Source organism: Pseudophryne corroboree, chromosome 4 (genome assembly GCF_028390025.1).
Source record: "Pseudophryne corroboree isolate aPseCor3 chromosome 4, aPseCor3.hap2, whole genome shotgun sequence".
Taxonomy (NCBI): Eukaryota; Metazoa; Chordata; class Amphibia; order Anura; family Myobatrachidae; genus Pseudophryne; species Pseudophryne corroboree.
The window spans coordinates 594,124,010-594,146,921 of record NC_086447.1 but is presented as its reverse complement, the minus strand read 5'-3'; the positions used below and the strand labels follow the sequence as shown (position 1 = coordinate 594,146,921).

Genomic DNA, 22,912 nt, shown 5'->3' with positions numbered 1-22,912 from the left:
CACATAGTTTTGCCCAACTGCTAACAAAAATCCTGCTGCGATCAACTCAGAATTACCCCCAATGTCTTATCCTAGCGGGCTCTATAGAGATTATTTGCCTGACATCCATGTGATGCAATTGAATTGCTGCATGGTGTCAGTGAAGGACATCATTGCATTACAGGCTACACAGGGATTGCATTACAGGCTCGCACAGCACATAGGAAAATGTGTATAAAATGAGTAATCTCTTAGAGTACTATTGGAGCATAGCGCAACATTATTATTATTATTATTATTATTAATAATAATAATAATAATAATAATGTATTATTATTATTATTATTATTATTATTATTATTTATCCTCCTTACCGGGAGCAAACAGTATTAAAGCAGGTATACAGCTTAGTACAATATTGTATCTACAATGTCTCTGGAGTGTGCACAGAAAGGAACGCCGGTATATTCCACATACAAGTGTATATTAGGATGTACTGTAAATAATGTACACATTTAAAATAACAATGTGTCTTTCTTATGTAAAATAATACTGTGTAAAGCAGCTACACTACTCCTTGATTTTACCATTGCTAATACATTTTGAACTAAGACAAACCTGTAAAAGCCACCTAAACATAAAAACCCTGAAAAAAGACAATTGGTCAGATATTGAGGCAATTTTCCCTGTTCATTTCTACAATAAATTATCGGTGGAATATCGTATTCCTGTGTAAAGAGTCGTATTGTATATAAAGAATCAATTGGTCTATTTCCTGTCCATTGTCACAGTTTCTCCTCCAGCCTGAGGCTCTCATGGTAAGGGAACGAGCTGCTCCCTATTGCCGCTGCAGAATAATCATATAAATAACCGGCATATATTATATATTGGCATTATTACATCCTTGATCTAGCTTTGGACCACATTTATTTATCTTTTTCTAAAAATATTTATGTGATGCAGATATTTATAGTTATATGGGATACAAATGGTGTGGTTACTGGGCAAACAACCTAGCGGCTTTAATTCACCTGTACCTAGTGCTGATAATTATATTAATAATAAATGATATTGAATGAGAGGGTAAAGATATTAGGAAAATGAAGCATCACTTTATACATATGTTCTAACAGGACGCGATATTATATAAGGTGGCCTGCGGAATTGGCCGCCAGAATATTTTGCATTACCGATTGTAGTTTTTGTTTTTGATGAACTAAGGGAAAAGGAAGGGAATTATTTCCTGTATAAAACATCCCCCAAGTGTGAGAAGAGGAGCTGGGACACCAGACACCCAGACACCTCTGCTTTTTCTGTACTGGATTTGAAATTTTAATTCTAAAGGGTGTTAATTCCTAATGAAGGCTATAAGGCTGAGAGCAGGGTTTGAGGGTCTGGGACACACCTCTTCCTCATGGCACCTGTGGTCTTCCATCTAGGTGCAAACATTAGATATTTACATACACTCTCACTTCTTCTGCTGGGCAATCAACGTGAGAAGCTGGACAGCCATTCACCAATCAGATAGGAGAGCGAGCAAGATCAAAGGACAGATCCACCAATCAGTACAATGCATGACGGGCAATCGTTGTCCTAAGTGGGATCCCAGTCAGCGTGCTTAGAACCTCAGCAGACTTCAATGTACTGAGGTCGCCAACTACACAGCTACCCGATTTACGTAGGCATGAGTGGCAGTGGGACTGAGAGCTGCGGTAAGAGCCAGCCATGCAGAATGGACCATCTCCTCAATGCTGTAGAGAATGAGCTACAGGCCGGCAGTGAGAAAGGTGACCCTACAGAAAGGGAACTTAAAGTTACACTGGATGAAACTGATTTATGGATACGATTCAAGGAGCTCACAAACGAAATGATTGTCACCAAAAATGGCAGGTAAGTGTGTGATATATTTCATATTCACTAAACCCACTAGCATGGTCCTGATGATTACAGACAGTTTATACTAACTTGTATATAACTGCTTCCTAAAAATTCCATATTAAAATGTGTGTAATGTAAGATACATCAACAAAATCAGAAAATAGTTTTAAGTAAAATAGTTGGATTAACAAGTGTTTGCTCATGACATGTAATACTGCAGCAGGTTACCTTGGCAATAGTGACAGTGCCTGCCACTGTAGATGGACGCTAAAGGGAAGGTAGAATAGTTCTTATGGAAAAAAATACAAATAAATTGGCAGCAGTTATTAGAAGTAAAGAGAGATGGATAGTCAATCAAATTAAAATAATCTATGTATAGAATTTATTTTAATCCTGTACAATGTTATAATCATCTTTGTAGACAATCTACAAAGATGACTATAACTTTGTACAGGATTTAAATAGTGAAAATAGATTAAAAGGTCATTTCAAAGATTGTAGGAAAATGTTTATGTAGAGTTTATTAGCTTTAGAAGGTTTTTTTTTTTAAATACAGGTTCATGTACATACATTGTATTATTTGTTTCTCATTTGTATCTCATTACTCTATTGTGAAAGAGTGTAGAGTTCCAAAACTGAATGTATTACACTGGCAACATAAAACAGATCAATGACCTATTTGCACATTTTACGTGCAGATTTACTCCAGATTCCTTTTTTTTTAAATAAGTAAAGGACCTTGTTCCTAGAATAACATTCGCTGCTGTTGACCTTTCAGTTTAATGTAAAATGTGGGCTTTTATGGATGTGTATTGCAAGAAACTGTTCAGACCACTTTTTTAATGGAAAGTGTTCTGTGTAATCTGCTTTCAAATAAATGTTTTATACGAGCATAGCGCTTATACAGTATATTACACAGCACTATATAGAGAATAGTTAGTTTATCACCCACATCACTACTTGTACCTCTGCAGCTTGATCCAGACCACTGCAGCCAATTCAGACTTTCATTGTCTAACATGTACCAGACATATGAAATCTTATTTCTGATTTACTGTACTTTGCACCTAAACGTAAGAATGTTTGACTGTGCTTTTACTGTACACATGTATAGGAGCAGGCATATGATGCAGACATTGGCTCTATTTTATGTCCTCAAAGTGATGCTTTGGGAGAAAAGACGCTGTAAATTATGCATCATTTGGAGGTGTTCAAGATACCTCCAAAGACTTACTGTGCCCTGATTATGCTGTCTGATTTATTGTCCTTTGTTAAAGCAACAGTCCACATAAATTTAACTAGGTGAAAACAACCGAGTTTAAGAGGATATACAGTATCTTAAAATGTTATTTTATTATTAAATGAGAAGTATTTTGAAATCTTTCTAAAAGGAAAACAAAACCTTTCAGTGACCAATTTCAATATTAAGGACTATTAAATCACATTTTAAATGTTGCACCTGAATTCCATCCAAATAAATGCATCTGTAGTGATATATTTTTCATTAATAATGTTGACATGCACATACAGTACCGTCTTGCATAAATCTGGTAGAAAATAATTTCATCATATATGTATAGGTAGTCTATATTGCTCACCTTTCTACAGTTATATGCTCCATTATGATATTACTATTGCCAGTGTTTTAGGTTATTGAGGTAAAGCTTTATTTCTGTAACAGATGATATACACTTGTTTTGTAATTTCTTGACTTTAGGCGAATGTTTCCTGTGTTGAAAATAAGTGTCACTGGTCTCGACCCAAATGCAATGTACTCATTCCTGATGGATTTTGTGACTGCTGATAACAATCGTTGGAAGTATGTGAATGGAGAGTGGGTACCAGGAGGTAAACCTGAGCCTCAGGCTCCGAGTTGTGTTTATATTCACCCAGACTCACCCAACTTTGGAGCCCATTGGATGAAAGCCCCTGTGTCCTTCAGCAAGGTCAAGCTCACCAATAAAATGAATGGGGAAGGACAGGTAAAATTTTGTCTCTCAAATTATTACATATAGATATACATACTTAGTATATTATCACACCTAATGCAACTGCAAATCTATCCATCTATGTTGTATATAAATATACCTTCTGTTTTCCTAAAATGGAAGTTTAATTTATGGTATTGTTTTATAAAATAAATGGTTGCTATGGACATAAGGTAATGAAATATTTAAATGTATTTAGTTAAACTAAATCAGAAGGAAAAAAAAACATCCTTTAGTATTGTCTTTATAGATGTGAGAAAATTATAGATTTAAAAGCAGACTAAAATGCAATGCAACACCAATGGCCATAGGTTTATACACATAAGCAAGTTGCAACTGATTGCATGTAACTAGGTGCTCCATTGGAAAGTGCACATTCTTATATTCATTCTTTCTCATGTATACTAATGCTGCACAGGGAATAAGTACCTAAGCTGCCCAGCTAAAAATATTGCTCAATTAGTGATTCAGTAAAAATGAGGAAAGCACTCAAATTTAAACATAACATTTGCAATCTGACCAGTCCACTTGGGATTCACCAGCAAACACATTGTATGGCTAAGGTACTTCATCTTCTCGTAAACCATCTTTTATTTTTTTTGCAGTGACATCGAATATGAGAATGGTTATTGTCTTTGAGATGTTGCTATATTTTCATCCTTTTTTATAGTTGCACTATTACTTTATACCTTACATTTTATATTTTGTTTCTGACACAGTTGCTTCAATGTACATTATATTTAGCACCACCTTTTGATATATATATATATATATATACATACATACATACATACATACATACATACAAGTCATGCATATAATTTATTCCCCTGTCTATATAAATGACACCTCAGAATGTCAACTTTGTGCTGTGACTGCCTGCAGGCCTCGTTCCTGGGGTACTCCACTGGTAACATTTCCCTCCTGTGAATGCACTCCATTTACCACAGAGAGTTGTGGTAAATGGAGTGCATTCACAGGAGGGAAATGTTACCAGTGGAGTACCCCAGGGATCTGTACTTGGACCAGTGCTTTTTATTATCTTTATTGGTGACATTGCAAATGGCATTAAAGGGAAAGCATGCATTTTTGCAGATGACACAAAGGTATGCAACAGGGTAGACACACCAGGTGGGGTAAAACAAATGATTGAGGATCTAGGTAGACTAGAGGAATGGTCAAGAGTTTGGCAATTACAGTTTAATGCCAAAAAAATGCAAAATCATGCACTTGGGTCTCAAAAATCCTAAAGCTAAATATAGTATTAATGGCACTATACTGGAAACTACTGAGGAGGAAAGGGATCTAGGAGTCACTATTTCAGATGACTTAAAGGCAGGTAAGCAATGTAACAAGGCAATGAGGAAGGCTAGTTAGATGCTTGGCTGCATTGGGAGAGGAATCAGCAGCAGAAAGAAAGAAGTAATAATGCCACTGTATAGGTCATTGGTACGGCCTCATCTAGAATACTGTATTCAGTTCTGGAGGCCATATCTTCAAAAGGATATTAATACATTAGAAACTGTACAAAGGAGGGCAACTAAAATGGTGCATGGCCTACATCACAAAACATACCCAGAATGACTAAGAAATCTCAATATGCATAGTTTGGAGCAGAGAAGGGAAAGGGGGGACATGATAGAAACTTTCAAATATATCAAGGGTTTTAACAAAGTCCAGGAGGGAAACATTCTCCAAATGAAGAGAAGCAATAGGACACGAGGACATGCACTGAGGCTGGAGGGGGGGAGGTTCAGGGGAAATTTGCAGAAAAATTATTTCACAGAAAGGGTAGTGGACAAGTGGAATAGCCTCCCATCAGAGGTGGTAGAGGCTAAGACAGTAGAGCAATTTAAACATGCATGGGATAGACATAAGGATATCCTTACAAAGAAAAAAGGATCAAATAAGGTAAGAGATAAAAATAATGTAAAAAAAAAAAAAAAAGGGGCAGACTAGATGGGCCAAGTGGTTCTTATCTGCCGACAAATTCTATGTTTCTATGTTTCTATGTTCCCAGCCGACAGTGACTGGATGTATTACCAGAAACACGATCCTTAAACAATTTGCCCAAAGTAAGTGCTTTGAGCTACTGTAAATGCAGAAATTCTGTTCCCCATTGCAAGGAAATCCTGATTATGTCATGTGACGCCAGATATTTGCATGCAAATTGGAAAGGTGTTCTTAAATACATGAGATAATTGAATTAGGTCTCCCATGCAAAGCATTGCTAATACATCCAGGTGATGGACATAGTACTAATTATATGGGAGATAAACTGGAGTATCAGATTAGTGCTCATGGTCTTAATATATAATAAGAAAAAGATCAAACACACAAGGTGGCGCTATAATAAATTAAATGTTATGATAAATAAAAAGTTTTTAATATTTGATATTTATGTGATGTGAAAATATGAGAAACCGGGTACAGCTGCCTCTACAATAATAACCCTGGGTACTTATAATATCAATATCACAATGACCAGAACAGATAATTAGGGTGCTTATACACAGCTGCTAATTTGAATAATGAAATAATACAAATAATCCCAATTAATCCCAATTATAAAATATATTTAAACACTTCACAAAGGAGAACCATATCCTTTAAGTATTTTTGTTATAAAAGTTTAAACTTTTTTTTAAATTAAAGTTATACATTAAATGTTTTTGTTCTTTAGCCAAATAGACAGGTCACTACAAATGGGGCATAGATATTAACCCCTGCAAATCGACAAATCTGGGCATTATATAGCTTGTTCTTATATAAAGTGTGTGTGTTAGTGCAATATATGGTGTAATGGTTAGCATTACTGCCTCACAGCACTGAGGTCATGGGTTCGATTCCCACCATGGCCCTAACTGTGGGGAGTTTGTATATTCTCCCCGTACTTGCGTGGGTTTCCTCCGGGTACTCTGGTTTCCTCCCACAATCCAAAAATATACTGGTAGGTTAATTGGCTCCCAACAAAATTAACCCTAGCATGAATGTGTGTGCGTGTACATGTGATAGGGAATATAGATTGTAAACTCCACTGGGGCAGGGACTGATGTGAATGACCGAATATTCTCTGTAAAGCGCTGCGGAATTTGTGTGCGCTATATAAATAACTGGTAATAAATAATAATAATATGCAGAAAAGTCAAAACCATAAAGAGTATATATACTGCAGAGAGAGAGTTTCACATTGTCTATAGACTACTTTTATAGGTTCTTGTAATAGTGACTTTTAGTTCCTTTATTTTCTTTTGACTCTGATTGGTCTGAAACGACTATGGGCTGTTTTGTTTTTTGGTTGTTTTTTTGTTTAATTTTGCCAACTTTGAAACTTTTTTTCATAGGTGGCAAATCAGAGATGTTTGTATGAATTTCAAATATAGTCTTTCATCTTTATAAATGTGTATTCTCCATTCTGGTGTATATTCTGTAGTTTATGATTTCTGTGTATTTATTTAAAATTTCAGATTATGTTGAATTCATTGCATAAGTATGAACCAAGGATCCATATAGTACGTGTTGGGGGACCACAGAAAATGATCACAAGTCATTCATTCCCGGAAACACAATTTATCGCTGTGACTGCTTACCAGAATGAAGAGGTATGAATCACATTGTATTCATTCTTTTTGTATTGTAAATTATATGCAGTTTTATAATCACTACGGTGAGATAAAATTGTTCATTTGCCTGCTTTAATATAATTAATTTAAAAGGAACGTTTTTTATGAAATCTACACAGGTGTCATTAAAGCATCAAATAATTATGTCCCTTTAAATCAGCCTTTTTATATAGCGGCAGGGACTGAAAGTCTTTCTCCCTGACATATTTGAATCATTTGCTTAAATCTGATTTCACTTTAAACATTAATTTAACAGTTAGAAAGTTGTAAATTAAACAACAGAATTTACTTTTTTTTTTCAATTCAAATATTTTACCCACTAAGCTACATTCAAATTTAGTTTTTGTTTGTTGTTTTATCTTTCCATTAAAGTAAGGTGTTTCTGAATGGTCATGTGTGCTTTAATATCATTTGCAGGCCATAGACTTGCAAAACATTTTGGGCAAATGTCAGAACCAAAGCTTGCCTAGGACTCCTACAACTTTAAATAACAAAATTGGGAGACACTTATTAAGGTCACACTTTGGGGCTGATGCTCAGTGTAGTAAGGCAGTTTATAATTTGCACATTTTCATGCTGTGAATACTCCAGAGTTTAGTGTACGTAAGTATGGACAATCCAAGATCATACGTGGATTCTGTTGTATCTCCCCTCGATTGAAAATGAGTAATGGGGCTGTAACACAGAATTCTAATTAGGCAAAATTCACAGTGGGGATATATTGATGGGTTTCTGGACTAGGCAAAGTTTGCTGAGGGCACAAGTATATCCACTTACATCTTATGCTGATGCAAGTCTGCAATGATTATGATAACTGGTAAGTAAACGAAGCATACAAATGGGACAGTCTAAAGGCCAGTACTCACTGGCCGATGCGGGAGAGATGTGTGCTAAGCGAACCGCTCAGCACACATCTCTCCCTTCGCTCAGCACAGCGCGATGTGTGCTGAGCGTGCGGGGGGAGACGGGGGGGGGCGCTCATTTCACCCAGCGGGTTAAATGAGCAACACGCTAGATTGGCCTGCACGGCAGGCCAATCTAGCACCAGCGATAGCGATGCGTGGGGCCGCGCATCGCTAGCGCTGTAGGGGGTACACACGGAGCGATCAGGCTTAAAATCTAAGCAATCTAGTCAGATTGCTTAGATTTTAAGCAGTGATCGCTCCGTGAGTACCCCCCTTAAAGATACGTACTACTTTGCATTTTGGTAGAATATACACATTTATTTTCTGTGCACACAAAGGGGCATATGCATCAATGCTTGGAGAGTGATATAGTGGGGAGACATAAAGTACCATCCAATCAGTTCCTATCATTTTTGAAGCACAGTTTATAACATGGCAGTAGTTGATTGTTTGGTATTCTCTCGCCACTTTATCTCTCTCAAAGCGTTGATACATATGCCCCAAAGTGAAATCATATTCTGACAAATTTAATTCAACTCTGCATCAGTCCCATTGTATTTAGCTATAAATGTACGAAATGATTCCTAGTTACCTATTCCCACTTATCCTGTCATTTGGGTGCATGGGAAAATGAGTGTTAAATATTTTGTGGGAGGGGAGGAAAGGGGGGGGGGGCTGTTCTGTGTCTGTGAAATTCAGGACACACAGGAGCCTAGGCATACCATTACTCACTGTTTTTCATTTTGATGGAGTAGTTTATGGGCTACACCTCTGAATTCTCACCTACATTTGAAAATCCACACTTGTGTGTGCTGGTCTCTTAGTAAACAAAGATGGAATAAAAATATCTCCATAACAATATTTATGTAGCTTCAGCTGAGAGAGACATTTATTAGTACTCTTTGTCCCATTTTTGTAATATACTCTCACAGGATCAAAGCGAACCCCTTTCTTAGATCTCCGGCTGTAATGGGAATTCTAAATCTAAAAGAAGTCTAAATGTAAAATATAAAAATATTTAGCAAATGACTTACAGAAATCATGTATATATATATATATATATATATATATATATATATATACTGTACCTTCATTAGATTCAGCACAAGACTCTCTACAATAGTATTACTGCCATTACTATTATTTTATTATACTTCCTGCACAAATAGATGTGTACAAGGAGCTTCTGATTGTGAAAGGTATCAGTAATCTCTTTTTAACATGTAGATTTTTAGCTTTGTTCACTGCTAGCTGACAGAGATCAGTCAGTAATAATAATTTTGCTTACATTTACAATGTGAAAATGAAAATGTTCTCGCTAACTTAGCAATATGGTGCTGCAGGGAAAGAGCTCCCAATAAGTTGCTGTCTCAGTGAAGAGCTGGAAGCAGAGTGACATCTTATGCTATTACTCTGCTCACTGGTTAGGGTCCACCATGTGTAGTGTCGGCAGGCACATGCGTCATACAGGGCAGGTGGAGAGGGATTCTGGGGATCCCTTTACAAAAGAACATTCGTTGGAGAAGCCATCATCAGATGTTTGGTAAATCTGACTGCATAGCAGATTCCAGGATATATCTATATCTGGTGTGGTGCCTCTACGTTAAATGCGGGGGACACTTTAATTTTGCAGAGATCCCGTAATTTCTGTTTAAGAAGTATGCCCCTATGTATTTAAACTAAGGGTGGGCAATAAGCGGCTCTCCAGCTGTTGTAAACATAATGTTATATAGCAGAAGAAGGATTTAGCGTAGATAAACATAAGAAATTAGGTGATTTTGCATAGTTAAACTAAACATTTAATATAATGAACAATTATTTAATGAACCTCTCAAACATCACAATCAAAACATTTTTCTACATACATAATCTCATAATTGTTTGAATTTTACTATTGAGTGTAATGTAAAAAAGAATTAATATTTTTGCCATTTGGTTTCAGATTACCGCTCTTAAAATTAAACACAATCCATTCGCCAAGGCCTTCCTTGATGCAAAAGAAAGGTAAGAGGATATTAAAGCACTTTCATAGTTTACCTTTGTCTTTATTTCTTCCATGTTGTATATGGTATTTACTACAGAACTCTGCTACTATTTGCAATCAAGGTATGTACACACTGCTGTATTGTTTCTCTACGCAACTCTCACATTTAATGTATTATTTAAAATTATTTTATTTTGTATTTACCAGGAGTGATCACAAAGACTTCATGGATGATGTAGACAGCAATCAGCAATCTGGGTACACACAATGTAAGTCGTTATACTGTCAAACAGATGTCAATATTGTGATTAGTTATTACATAAAAGTAAATCTGGTAGCTGTGGCTTAAAACTCGTATCACGCTTCCTTTGTAAGTGAGCAGCTGGCTGATTCCTGGATCTAGTTCACTGTGTTCTTCTGCCAATCACCATTCTCAGTTTGGAGCACCTTTATCCCTTCCATCGTCACATGGCTGTGAAAGATATACTAACCTGAGAAATCACAGAGCATCACCCTATCCCAGCCCATATGCCCACAGAAACAACTCTCCTCGTAAGTATCCATTTAGACAAGAAGGCATTAAAAAGTTTTTCTAGAAAGTTCAGCTTTTGTATACCTTGCAGTGGTCTATAAATGTGTGTGTATTATATGCGCCTTATGTCCCTGTTGGAAAAATGGGGGGAAGGTGGGGGACGACCAATTCTCTCTCTGGCACAAAGCACCAAAAAGTCTAGTTACGGCTCTGCCTAGGTGAATTATAAACTGACGTTTATTAGTCAGTGGAAACAGTATGGAGAAACTCTGATTGTGATGTTCACATGAACACTGCATAGATATGAAAGAACTGGTACCATGCAAGATATGAATATGAAATTAGGTATAGTTTCCATTATATGTTAGCTGCAGAGTCATAGAATTTGAACTAAGACAACTGTTCAGTGACTTGTTTTTTATGTGGGGGTTTTTCAATTATTGTTTCATTATAATATTATTATTATATTTTAATATTATTATAATATTATGCAGCACTGTACAGAGAATATCTAATCTAATCATTGGCAGCAGACTCTCTCCCTTTGAAGTTTAAAGTATAAAAGTGTAAAGTCACACACACAAACATATGGCCATAACTAGGGGTGTACGAGCAGTGCTGTCCCCCAGTGTGCAGCACCATTGCTACCCTACGGCCCCTGCGTCTGACTAGTAGGGTGTCTGGAAAGCACCCTGCAGCCTATACAGCTGCCAAAGTGTCCTGAGCCATAGTTCCCAGAGCTGGATAGCCCTGCTTTCTTATCATAACTTCATGACATTATGTGCTCAGGGGGCAGGGCCAGCACAGGACGGCACTACACACACACACACACACCATGGCCGGTGACAGGGGGGGTCAAAGGGGACACCTGTACTGGGCCCCAGGGATCAGAGGGGCCCCAATGATATACCACTAAGTGCCCAGCAGGGATGTGAGCCATCTTGTCCAAAAAGGGCAGTGAGCTGTAGGCGGTGTGGGAACAGTCTCTGAGTGACAGGATCCTCTCACACACAGTGACTGTGCGGCATGAGTCTGCGCCCGCTTTTCCGGGACCAGCTTTGTTGCAGGCAGTTAAGGGACATGGCAGCAACTCCGCTGGCCAGAATTCCCGTGCCCTGATCCGTCCTCTTCTGCTGTGCGGTGTTCAGGTCTGGATACTGGAGAGTGCAGTGCAGGAGAGTCTCTCCCCAGGGTAAGAGTGGATTGGTGAGGGGATACAGGGATTTGGGATAGGTTGGGGGAGCTGAGAATGCAGCATGTAGTCATTGGGGAGACACAGACTGTGGGGGGTTTGGGAGGAAGGAGAGAGGGAGACACAGACTGCGGTGTGGGTGGGGGAGGAAGTAGAGATATACATATTAATATATGTGTATAGATAAAGATATATATATATATATATATATATATATACACTGCTGAAAAAAATAAAGGGAACACTTAAACAACACAATGTAACTCCAAGTCAATCACACTTCTGTGAAATAAAACTGTCCACTTAGGAAGCAACACTAATTGACAATCAATTTCACATGCTGTTGTGCAAATGGAATAGACAACAGGTGGAAATTATAGGCAATTAGCAAGACACCCCCAATAAAGGAGTTGTTCTGCAGGTGGTGACCACAGAACACTTCTCAGCTCCTATGCTTTCTGGCTGATGTTTTGGTCACTTTTGAAAGCTGGCGGTGCTTTCACTCTAGTAGTAGCATGAGACGGAGTGGCTCAGGTAGTGCAGCTCATCCAGGATGTCACATCAATGCGAGCTGTGGCAAGAAGGTTTGCTGTGTCTGTCAGCGTAGTGTCCAGAGCATGGAGGCGCTACCAGGAGACAGGCCAGTACATCAGGAGACATGGAGGAGGCCGTAGGAGGGCAACAACCCAGCAGCAGGACCGCTACCTCCGCCTTTGTGCAAGGAGGAATAGGAGGAGCACTGCCAGAGCCCTGCAAAATGACCTCCAGCAAGCCACAAGTGTGCATGTGTCTACTCAAACGATCAGAAACAGACTCCATGAGGGTGGTATGAGGGCCCGACGTCCACAGGTGGGGGTTGTGCTTACAGCCCAACACCGTGCAGGAAGTTTGGCATTTGCCAGAGAACACCAGGATTGGCAAATTCGCCTCTGGCGCCCTGTGCTTTTCACAGATGAAAGCAGGTTCTCACTGCGCACATGTGACAGACGTGACAGAGTCTGGAGATGCCAAGGAGAATGTTCTGCTGCCTGCAACATCCTCCAGCATGACCGGTTTGGCAGTGGGTCAGTAATGGTGTGGGGTGGCATTTCTTTGGGGGGCCACACAGCCCTCCATGTGCTCGCCAGAGGTAGCCTGACTGCCATTAGGTACCCAGATGAGATCCTCAGACCCCTTGTGAGACCATATGGTGCGGTTGGCCCTGGGTTCCTCCTAATGCAAGACAACGCTAGACCTCATGTGGCTGGAGTGTGTCAGCAGTTCCTGCAAGATGAAGGCATTGATGCTATGGACTGGCCCGCCTGTTCCCCAGACCTGAATCCAATTGAGCACATCTGGGACATTTATTATTTATTATTATTATCCTTTATTTATATGGTGCCACAAGGGTTCCGCAACGCCCAATTACAGAGTACAAATGCACATAATCAAAACAGGAAAACAGTGACTAACAGTTGAAGACAATTTAGGACAAGTACAGGGTAACTAAGCATAACTACACCAGTAAATGACAGAGATGAGTTCCAGGTGGCCAAAAAACTGCGTGATTTGGGCAGTTGAGGATTATTAAAGTAAGAAAAGGATAAGCACATGAGGGAAGAGGGCCTTACATCATGTCTCGCTCCATCCACCAACGCCACGTTGCACCACAGACTGTCCAGGAGTTGGCGGATGCTTTAGTCCAGGTCTGGGAGGAGATCCCTCAGGAGACCATCCGCCACCTCATCAGGAGCATGCCCAGGCATTGTAGGGAGGTCATACAGGCACGTGGAGGCCACACACACACTACTGAGCCTCATTTTGACTTGTTTTAAGGACATTACATCAAAGTTGGATCAGCCTGTAGTGTGTTTTTCCACTTTAATTTTGAGTGTGACTCCAAATCCAGACCTCCATGGGTTAATAAATTTGATTTCCATTGATAATTTTTGTGTGATTTTGTTGTCAGCACATTCAACTATGTAAAGAACAAAGTATTTAATAAGAATATTTCATTCATTCAGATCTAGGATGTGTTATTCTAGTGTTCCCTTTATTTTTTTGAGCAGTGTATATATATATATATATATATATATATATTTATATATATTAACAGTTTCTTATATAGCTCAGCAAATTCCGTATAATCTGAGGGGGCCCCAGAGATGTCACTGTACCGGACCCCAAGATTTCTATTGCTGGCCCTCACACACACACACTCACACACACACAAACACATACTGTCAGTGATTCCACGCCAGCCACTTTTTATTACTTTATATTTACTTAATTTTACATTTGTAAAATAATTGTACTTACTCACATGTATAGGATGGAGTTAGAGCATGTAGCCAGGTGCATTGAGAGGAGGGGAGGAAGCTGATACCACTTACCTGGGCACAGACTTGTTGTGGGCGCCGCCCAATCACTTCTTACCTGTCAGTGGCAGCACCCTCTGTTCTCAGCCTAACTGCTGTGTGCTGGGCTGCATTAGGTCCAGAGAGGCTGCTGCTGCTGAAGGCTGTAGTCTCCTCTGCCTATATGATGTGTGTGTCTGTGTCTCATCTGCCCCTTGAGGGTGCATGGACATTTCTAGTGTCACAAATACTGTTTTTTAATATATTTGTTTTGTGTAGGGGTCATGGCCACGCCTCCAGGATTAGGTCATGTTTCCTACAGTATCCGTGCCTTGCTTTAATCTCTACGGCAATCCTTGTAGCCCTGCGGTAATGAAAACATGGGGCAGCACAATAAACATGGCCTTGGAAAGTACAAAAATTAAATCCAAACTTATACAGAAATATTTTTAATCTCTACCTCTTCCAACGTTTTTGTTGGCAATACAGTTTGAGTATCCCATATCCAAATATTCCGAAATACGTAATATTCGGAAATACAGACTTTTTTTGAGTGAGAGATAGTGAAACCTTTGTTTTCTGATGGCTCAATGTACTAGAGATGAGCGGGTTCGGTTTCTTTGAATCCGAACCCGCACGAACTTCACTTTTTTTTTCACGGGTCCGAGCGACTCGGATCTTCCCGCCTTGCTCGGTTAACCCAAGCGCGCCCGAACGTCATCATGACGCTGTCGGATTCTCGCGAGGCTCGGATTCTATCGCGAGACTCGGATTCTATATAAGGAGCCGCGCGTCGCCGCCATTTTCACACGTGCATTGAGATTGATAGGGAGAGGACGTGGCTGGCGTCCTCTCCATTTAGATTAGATTTAGAAGAGAGAGAGAGAGAGAGATTGCTGTGATACTGTAGATTAGAAGAGAGTGCAGAGTGCAGACAGAGTTTAGTGACTGACGACCACAGTGACCAGTGACCACCAGAGACAGTGCAGTTGTTTGTTTTATTTAATATATCCGTTCTCTGCCTGAAAAAAACGATACACAGTCACACAGTGACTCAGTCTGTGTGCACTGCTCAGCCCAGTGTGCTGCACATCAATGTATTGTATATAAAGCTTATAATTGTGGGGGAGACTGGGGAGCACTGCAGATTGTTATAGCAGGAGCCAGGAGTACATGATAAATAATATTATATTAAAATTAAACAGTGCACACTTTTGCTGCAGGAGTGCCACTGCCAGTGTGACTAGTGGTGACCAGTGCCTGACCACCAGTATATTAGTAGTATTGTATACTATCTCTTTATCAACCAGTCTATATTAGCAGCAGACACAGTACAGTGCGGTAGTTCACGGCTGTGGCTACCTCTGTGTCGGCACTCGGCAGGCAGTCCGTCCATCCATAATTGTATTATATACCACCTAACCGTGGTTTTTTTTTTCTTTCTTTATACCGTCGTCATAGTCATACTAGTTGTTACGAGTATACTACTATCTCTTTATCAACCAGTGTACAGTGCGGTAGTTCACGGCTGTGGCTACCTCTGTGTCGGAACTCGGCAGGCAGTCCGTCCATCCATAATTGTATTATAATATATACCACCTAACCGTGGTTTTTTTTTCGTTCTTTATACCGTCGTCATACTAGTTGTTACGAGTATACTACTATCTCTTTATCAACCAGTGTACAGTGCGGTAGTTCACGGCTGTGGCTACCTCTGTGTCGGCACTCGGCAGCCCGTCCATAATTGTATATACCAGTGACCTAACCGTGGTTTTTTTTTCTTTCTTTATACATACATACTAGTTACGAGTATACTATCTCTTTATCAACCAGTCTATATATTAGCAGCAGACACAGTACAGTGCGGTAGTTCACGGCTGTGGCTACCTCTGTGTCGGCACTCGGCAGCCCGTCCATAATTGTATATACCAGTGACCTAACCGTGGTTTTTTTTTCTTTCTTTATACATACATACTAGTTACGAGTATACTATCTCTTTATCAACCAGTCTATATATTAGCAGCAGACACAGTACAGTGCGGTAGTTCACGGCTGTGGCTACCTCAGTGTCGGCACTCGGCAGCCCGTCCATAATTGTATATACCAGTGACCTAACCGTGGTTTTTTTTTTCTTTCTTTATACATACATACTAGTTACGAGTATACTATCTCTTTATCAACCAGTCTATATATTAGCAGCAGACACAGTACCAGTGGTGCAAGTAGAAAAAATGTCTTACGGGTACTGTGTGCGCGCGCCGAAGGCGCGCGCGCAAAAAAAATGGGTGTGGCCAAATGCCACATGGGGCGTGGCCAATGAAAATGGGGGCGTGATACACATATGGGGGAGGGGCAGATACACGTATGACCCCAATAGTGTCAGATACACGTTGCACCACAGTGCTAGATATACATTGCCCCACAGTGCCAGATACATATAACCCCACAGTGCCAGATACACATTGCCCCACAGTGCCAGATACACAAATGTCCCCAGAGTGCCAGATACACAAATGTCCCCAGAGTGTCAGATACACATTGCCTCACAGTGCCAGATACACATTGCCCCACAGTGCCAGATGCACATTGCCCCACAGTGCCAGATACACAAATGTCCCCAGAGTGCCAGATACACATTGCCCCCCGTGCCAGATACAGAAATGCCCCTACAGTGCCAGATATGCCCCCAGTGCCAGATATCCTCCAGTGCCAGGTATACATGCCCCCCTGTGCCAGATATCCCCCAGTGCCAGGTATATATGCCCCCCTGTGCTAGATATGCCCCCAGTGCCAGATATCCCCCAGTGCCAGGTATACATGCCCCCCCAGTGCCAGATATCCCCCAGTGCCAGGTATACATGCCCCCCCAGTGCCAGATATCCCCCAGTGCCAGGTATACATGCCCCCCCAGTGCCAGATATCCCCCAGTGCCAGGTATAACATGCCCCCCCAGTGCCAGATATCCCCCAGTGCCAGGTATAACATGCCCCCCCAGTGCCAGATATCCCCCAGTGCCAGGTATACATGCCCCCCTGTGCCAGATATCCCCCAGTGCCAGGTATATATGCCTCCCTGTGCCAGATATGCCCCCAGTGCCAGGTATACATGCCCCCCTGTGCCAGATATCCCCCAGTGCCAGGTATATATGCCCCCCTGTGCCAGATATGCCCCCAGTGCCAGGTATATATGCCCCCCTGTGCCAGATATGCCCCCAGTGCCAGGTATACATGCCCCCCTGTGCCAGATATGCCCCCAGTGCCAGGTATACATGCCCCCCTGTGCCAGATATCCCCCAGTGCCAGGTATATATGCCCCCCTGTGCCAGATATGCCCCCAGTGCCAGGTATATATGCCCCCCTGTGCCAGATATGCCCCCAGTGCCAGGTATACATGCCCCCCCAGTGCCAGGTATAACATGCCCCCCTCCCCTACTCACCGCTGCCGTCGCTGTCCTCCTGTCTGTCATGTGAGGGAAGGAGAGTGCAGCCTGCGAGTCTCGTTCCCCTCAGTCTTCGGCGGGTGTCTCAGTTTAATTCAGCGCCGATCCGTGAGCCAATCAGAGCTCGCGGGTGCGAGCTCTGATTGGCTCACGGATCGGCGCTGAAGTAAACTGAAACACCCACCGGAGACTGAGGGGAACGAGAGGCGCAGGCTGCACTCTCCTGCCCTCACATCAGAGGCGTGTGCGGCGGTGCGGCGTGGGGGAGGGAGGGAAGGAAGAGGAGCGGCGGCCCGTCGGTGTGGGTACGGCGTACCCACGGCTAAATTCTTACGGGTACGCCGTACCCACCCGTACCCGCCCACTTGCACCACTGCACAGTACAGTGCGGTAGTTCACGGCTGTGGCTACCTCTGTGTCGGCACTCGGCAGCCCGTCCATAATTGTATATACCAGTGACCTAACCGTGGTTTTTTTTTCTTTCTTTATACATACATACTAGTTACGAGTATACTATCTCTTTATCAACCAGTCTATATATTAGCAGCAGACACAGTACAGTGCGGTAGTTCACGGCTGTGGCTACCTCTGTGTCGGCACTCGGCAGCCCGTCCATAATTGTATACTAGTATCCAATCCATCCATCTGCATTGTTTACCTGAGGTGCCTTTTAGTTGTGCCTATTAAAATATGGAGAACAAAAATGTTGAGGTTCCAAAATTAGGGAAAGATCAAGATCCACTTCCACCTCGTGCTGAAGCTGCTGCCACTAGTCATGGCCGAGACGATGAAATGCCAGCAACGTCGTCTGCCAAGGCCGATGCCCAATGGCATAGTACAGAGCATGTCAAAACCAAAACACCAAATATCAGTAAAAAAAGGACTCCAAAACCTAAAATAAAATTGTCTTAATCTTACTCACACAGTCAGCTACCTCATTGCGCCTCTTTTTTTCTTTGCGTCATGTGCTGTTTGGGGAGGGTTTTTTGGAAGGGACATCCTGCGTGACACTGCAGTGCCACTCCTAGATGGGCCCGGTGTTTGTGTCGGCCACTAGGGTCGCTAATCTTACTCACACAGCTACCTCATTGCGCCTCTTTTTTTCTTTGCGTCATGTGCTGTTTGGGGAGGGTTTTTTGGAAGGGACATCCTGCGTGACACTGCAGTGCCACTCCTAGATGGGCCCGGTGTTTGTGTCGGCCACTAGGGTCGCTAATCTTACTCACACAGTCAGCTACCTCATTGCGCCTCTTTTTTTCTTTGCGTCATGTGCTGTTTGGGGAGGGTTTTTTGGAAGGGCCATCCTGCGTGACACTGCAGTGCCACTCCTAGATGGGCCCGGTGTTTGTGTCGGCCACTAGGGTCGCTAATCTTACTCACACAGTCAGCTACCTCATTGCGCCTCTTTTTTTCTTTGCGTCATGTGCTGTTTGGGGAGGGTTTTTTGGAAGGGCCATCCTGCGTGACACTGCAGTGCCACTCCTAGATGGGCCCGGTGTTTGTGTCGGCCACTAGGGTCGCTAATCTTACTCACACAGCTACCTCATTGCGCCTCTTTTTTTCTTTGCGTCATGTGCTGTTTGGGGAGGGTTTTTTGGAAGGGACATCCTGCGTGACACTGCAGTGCCACTCCTAGATGGGCCCGGTGTTTGTGTCGGCCACTAGGGTCGCTTATCTTACTCACACAGCGACCTCGGTGCAAATTTTAGGACTAAAAATAATATTGTGAGGTGTGAGGTATTCAGAATAGACTGAAAATGAGTGTAAATTATGGTTTTTGAGGTTAATAATACTTTGGGATCAAAATGACCCCCAAATTCTATGATTTAAGCTGTTTTTTAGTGTTTTTGGAAAAAAACACCCGAATCCAAAACACACCCGAATCCGACAAAAATAATTCGGTGAGGTTTTGCCAAAACGCGTTCGAACCCAAAACACGGCCGCGGAACCGAACCCAAAACCAAAACACAAAACCCGAAAAATTTCAGGCGCTCATCTCTACAATGTACACAAACTTTGTTTAATGCACAGAGTTATTAAAAATATTGTATTAAATGACCTTCAGGCTCTGTGTATAAGGTGTATATGAAACATAAATGAATTGTATGAATGTTCACACACTTTGTTTAATGCACAGAGTTATTAAAAATATTGTATTAAATGACCTTCAGGCTGTGTGTATAAGGTGTATATGAAACATAAATGAATTGTATGAATGTTCACACACTTTGTTTAATGCACAAAGTTATTAAAATAATGGCTAAAATGACCTTCAGGCTGTGTGTATAAGGTATATATGAAACATAAATGCATTCTGTGCTTAGACTTAGGTCCCATCGCCATGATATGGTATGCAATTATTCCAAAATACGGAAAAATCCGATATCCAAAATACTTCTGGTCCCAAGCATTTTGGATAAGGGATACTCAACCTGTATATATTTTTTAATAAAGAGCAAGAAAGACAAAATGGCTCAGTAGCTTTCTCAAGCCTCAGAAAACACTGTTGTGTTGCATTTTGGCACAAAACATTTATAAAATAAATAAATGGCAGAACTGCTAAAGGGATACATTCTTAATTGTTTAATATTAATTTCTTGCAGCAAGTTACACAGAGAATTCGTCTGCCTGTCTTCCTGTGTTCCAGTCAAATGAACACTGGCCTGGTTTGCAGATGCAAACACACACTGGAATGCTGTCAATAAATCACACAGGGGGAGCTCCATCTAACTCTTGGTATGTATTAATATTTCAGAGTAATACATAATAAAGAAACTGAAATGTAATGACACCAAGCGTATTAATTTTACAAATTGTTTTGTATTAAACTATTTTAGCTCTTCATAGGCCATAAACATGTTTGACAAGTGGATAAAATATTGACATACATGAAAACTGTATTGTCAACATTGTGACCGTGTCGACATTTCCTCAGTGCCCACATGCTGAATGTTGACATAGTCACTGCCAACCTAATATACTGAAACCCATTAGTCTACTACAAATATCCTGGCCACAATTATTAAATTGGCAATTCTTGTAGGCTTCTGAAAGACATTTTGTAGCAGGCTTTCCAAGGGGATCCTCATGAAAAACTGGTGGCCAGGATCCTGGCCATCAGTACATAGGCAGCAGGATCCTGGCCACCGATGTGTCGGTGGCGAGGCGAGCACTACCAAGCCCCTTGCAGGCTCGCTGCACTTGCCATGCTGCTCTCACCACGCTACCGGCGCGGTGGCTCGCTGCACTCGCCACAGATTATATTCTCCCTCTATGGGTGTTGTGGACACTGATAGAGGGAGAAAAGCCTGTGGCGCCGGGATTCCGGTGGCGGTATTTCTCCACTAGTCGGGATTCCAACGTCAGCATTGTGATGTCCAGGACCCTGACTAGCGGTATTATAACCTCTTCCCTTTCCAAGATATCTATATACATTACTGTATACTATGAAATAATAATTGTTTGGCTAGGAATTAATGAGTGGGCCAGATATACAGGCTCACAACAGGTGTCATTAAATTAGTCATATCTTTGAGTCCACAAGATGCTACTATAGAACCTGGGCTACTGCACCAAAAATCCATTTGTTAGAGGGGTGGAATCCAGTTACTGAAGTCAGTGTTGCTATAGTAGTCTTACAATTTTTGAAATAAGTTCTTATTTTCTCAATGGAGGATTGCAGAGGATGAGCAATGGATCCAATTGAGTCCCTGCAAAAAGAAGGCCATAGGTTTCTATTACACACACCGTCTATAGATGGTGTTGCCTACCGGGTCCATCCTCCAGAATGTGCTTGAAAATGGCATTTTCAGAGGTTTGACTGCATTTTTTTCCTTTTGATGCATTCATCCCTATGTGTGGTTGGTAGATAGAGCTAGATAACAATCTGGGTGTTGTTGCACAATATTACGTTACTTTTTAAATCTAAAGAAATGTGAACAGTTAACTAATCAAAATTTCAAAAACATATAAGTCATGTTACTAGTCAATGTATTTTTATTTTTTATTATTCATGGAGATAAATGACTATTTTCACTATGTTTTCCAGTCAGTATCCAAGTTTATGGTCTGTGAGTAACAGCACTATTGCGCCACTGTCGCAAGCAAGCGGGATTGCCAATGGTTTGAGTTCTCCATACATAAGAAGCTCTACTGCTCATTATACACCATACAATCAAATAGTCCCCTCACCCTCTATGAGCTCTCCTTTATATGAAGGTGGAAACACAGACCTAGAAGACAACCAATATGATGTTTCGGCACATGATAGACTGGCACCATCATGGGCACCAGTGACGCCCCCATCGTTATAAATAAAGACAGTTTTGTAAGGATACTTGTGGAACGATTGTTGGCACTTGCCAACATTTACTAACTGTAAGGGACAATCAACTTTTAAAGCAAATGCTTAAAAGGATTTTTTCTCTTTTTGATATATGAAAACATAGTTCAGATAACATACAAGGTATTTTATGAAAATGTTGTTTCTGAAAAAATATGTTTGTGATGTATTGTGTACATAAGACGCAACAAGATTCTTCCCTTCCCCAAAAAATGTATTTATAGAATTGAAAAGCACATATTCAAAGGAAAATGTAACCATGTTATATGGTGAAAGACCAATATTAACAGGTAATAAATATCCTTTAAGTATTTTACCTATGTCCTTTTATTCCTGCTTTTTGATGTAAATAAAGCCAAGCTACTGTATCAGGCTAATAATAAATGACTAATACAAAATAATTATTTATAAAGTGAACCTACTACCTGAAAAATGACAACATATGCTTTAATATGTTTTATATAAAGAATAAAACTGTATGTTAATTGTTTTGCAGGAATTTTCCATGTGTTTGCCGATGCATCTGATACAAAGTTGTTCTAAGTTATCAGTGCTTGTAATGTGTTAACACCAAGAGAGGATACATTTCTGTCCCTGACAACTCCAATAATAAGTCCGGCGTCCTCTTATCCATTGTCTGGCTAATGACTGAGGACTGTGTCTTTAGGTGTTTGTGAATGACAGAATTGCATTGCAATATGAAAAAAAAAAGAA

At 40.9% G+C, this 22,912-nt stretch overlaps 1 protein-coding gene across 1 annotated transcript; it reads left to right on the top strand.

Moving 5' to 3' along the window:
- The first annotated feature begins 1,441 nt into the window (after nt 1–1,441).
- Nucleotides 1,442–22,627, top strand: LOC134911635 (T-box transcription factor T-like). The gene is made up of 8 exons (XM_063919741.1): nt 1,442–1,869; nt 3,575–3,839; nt 7,313–7,447; nt 10,316–10,377; nt 10,565–10,626; nt 10,733–10,909; nt 20,460–20,592; nt 21,905–22,627. Exons 1-8 carry the CDS (start codon nt 1,664–1,666, stop codon nt 22,167–22,169), a joined length of 1,305 nt encoding a protein of 434 aa, XP_063775811.1. The 5' UTR covers nt 1,442–1,663; the 3' UTR covers nt 22,170–22,627.
- Nucleotides 22,628–22,912: the final 285 nt, after the last annotated feature.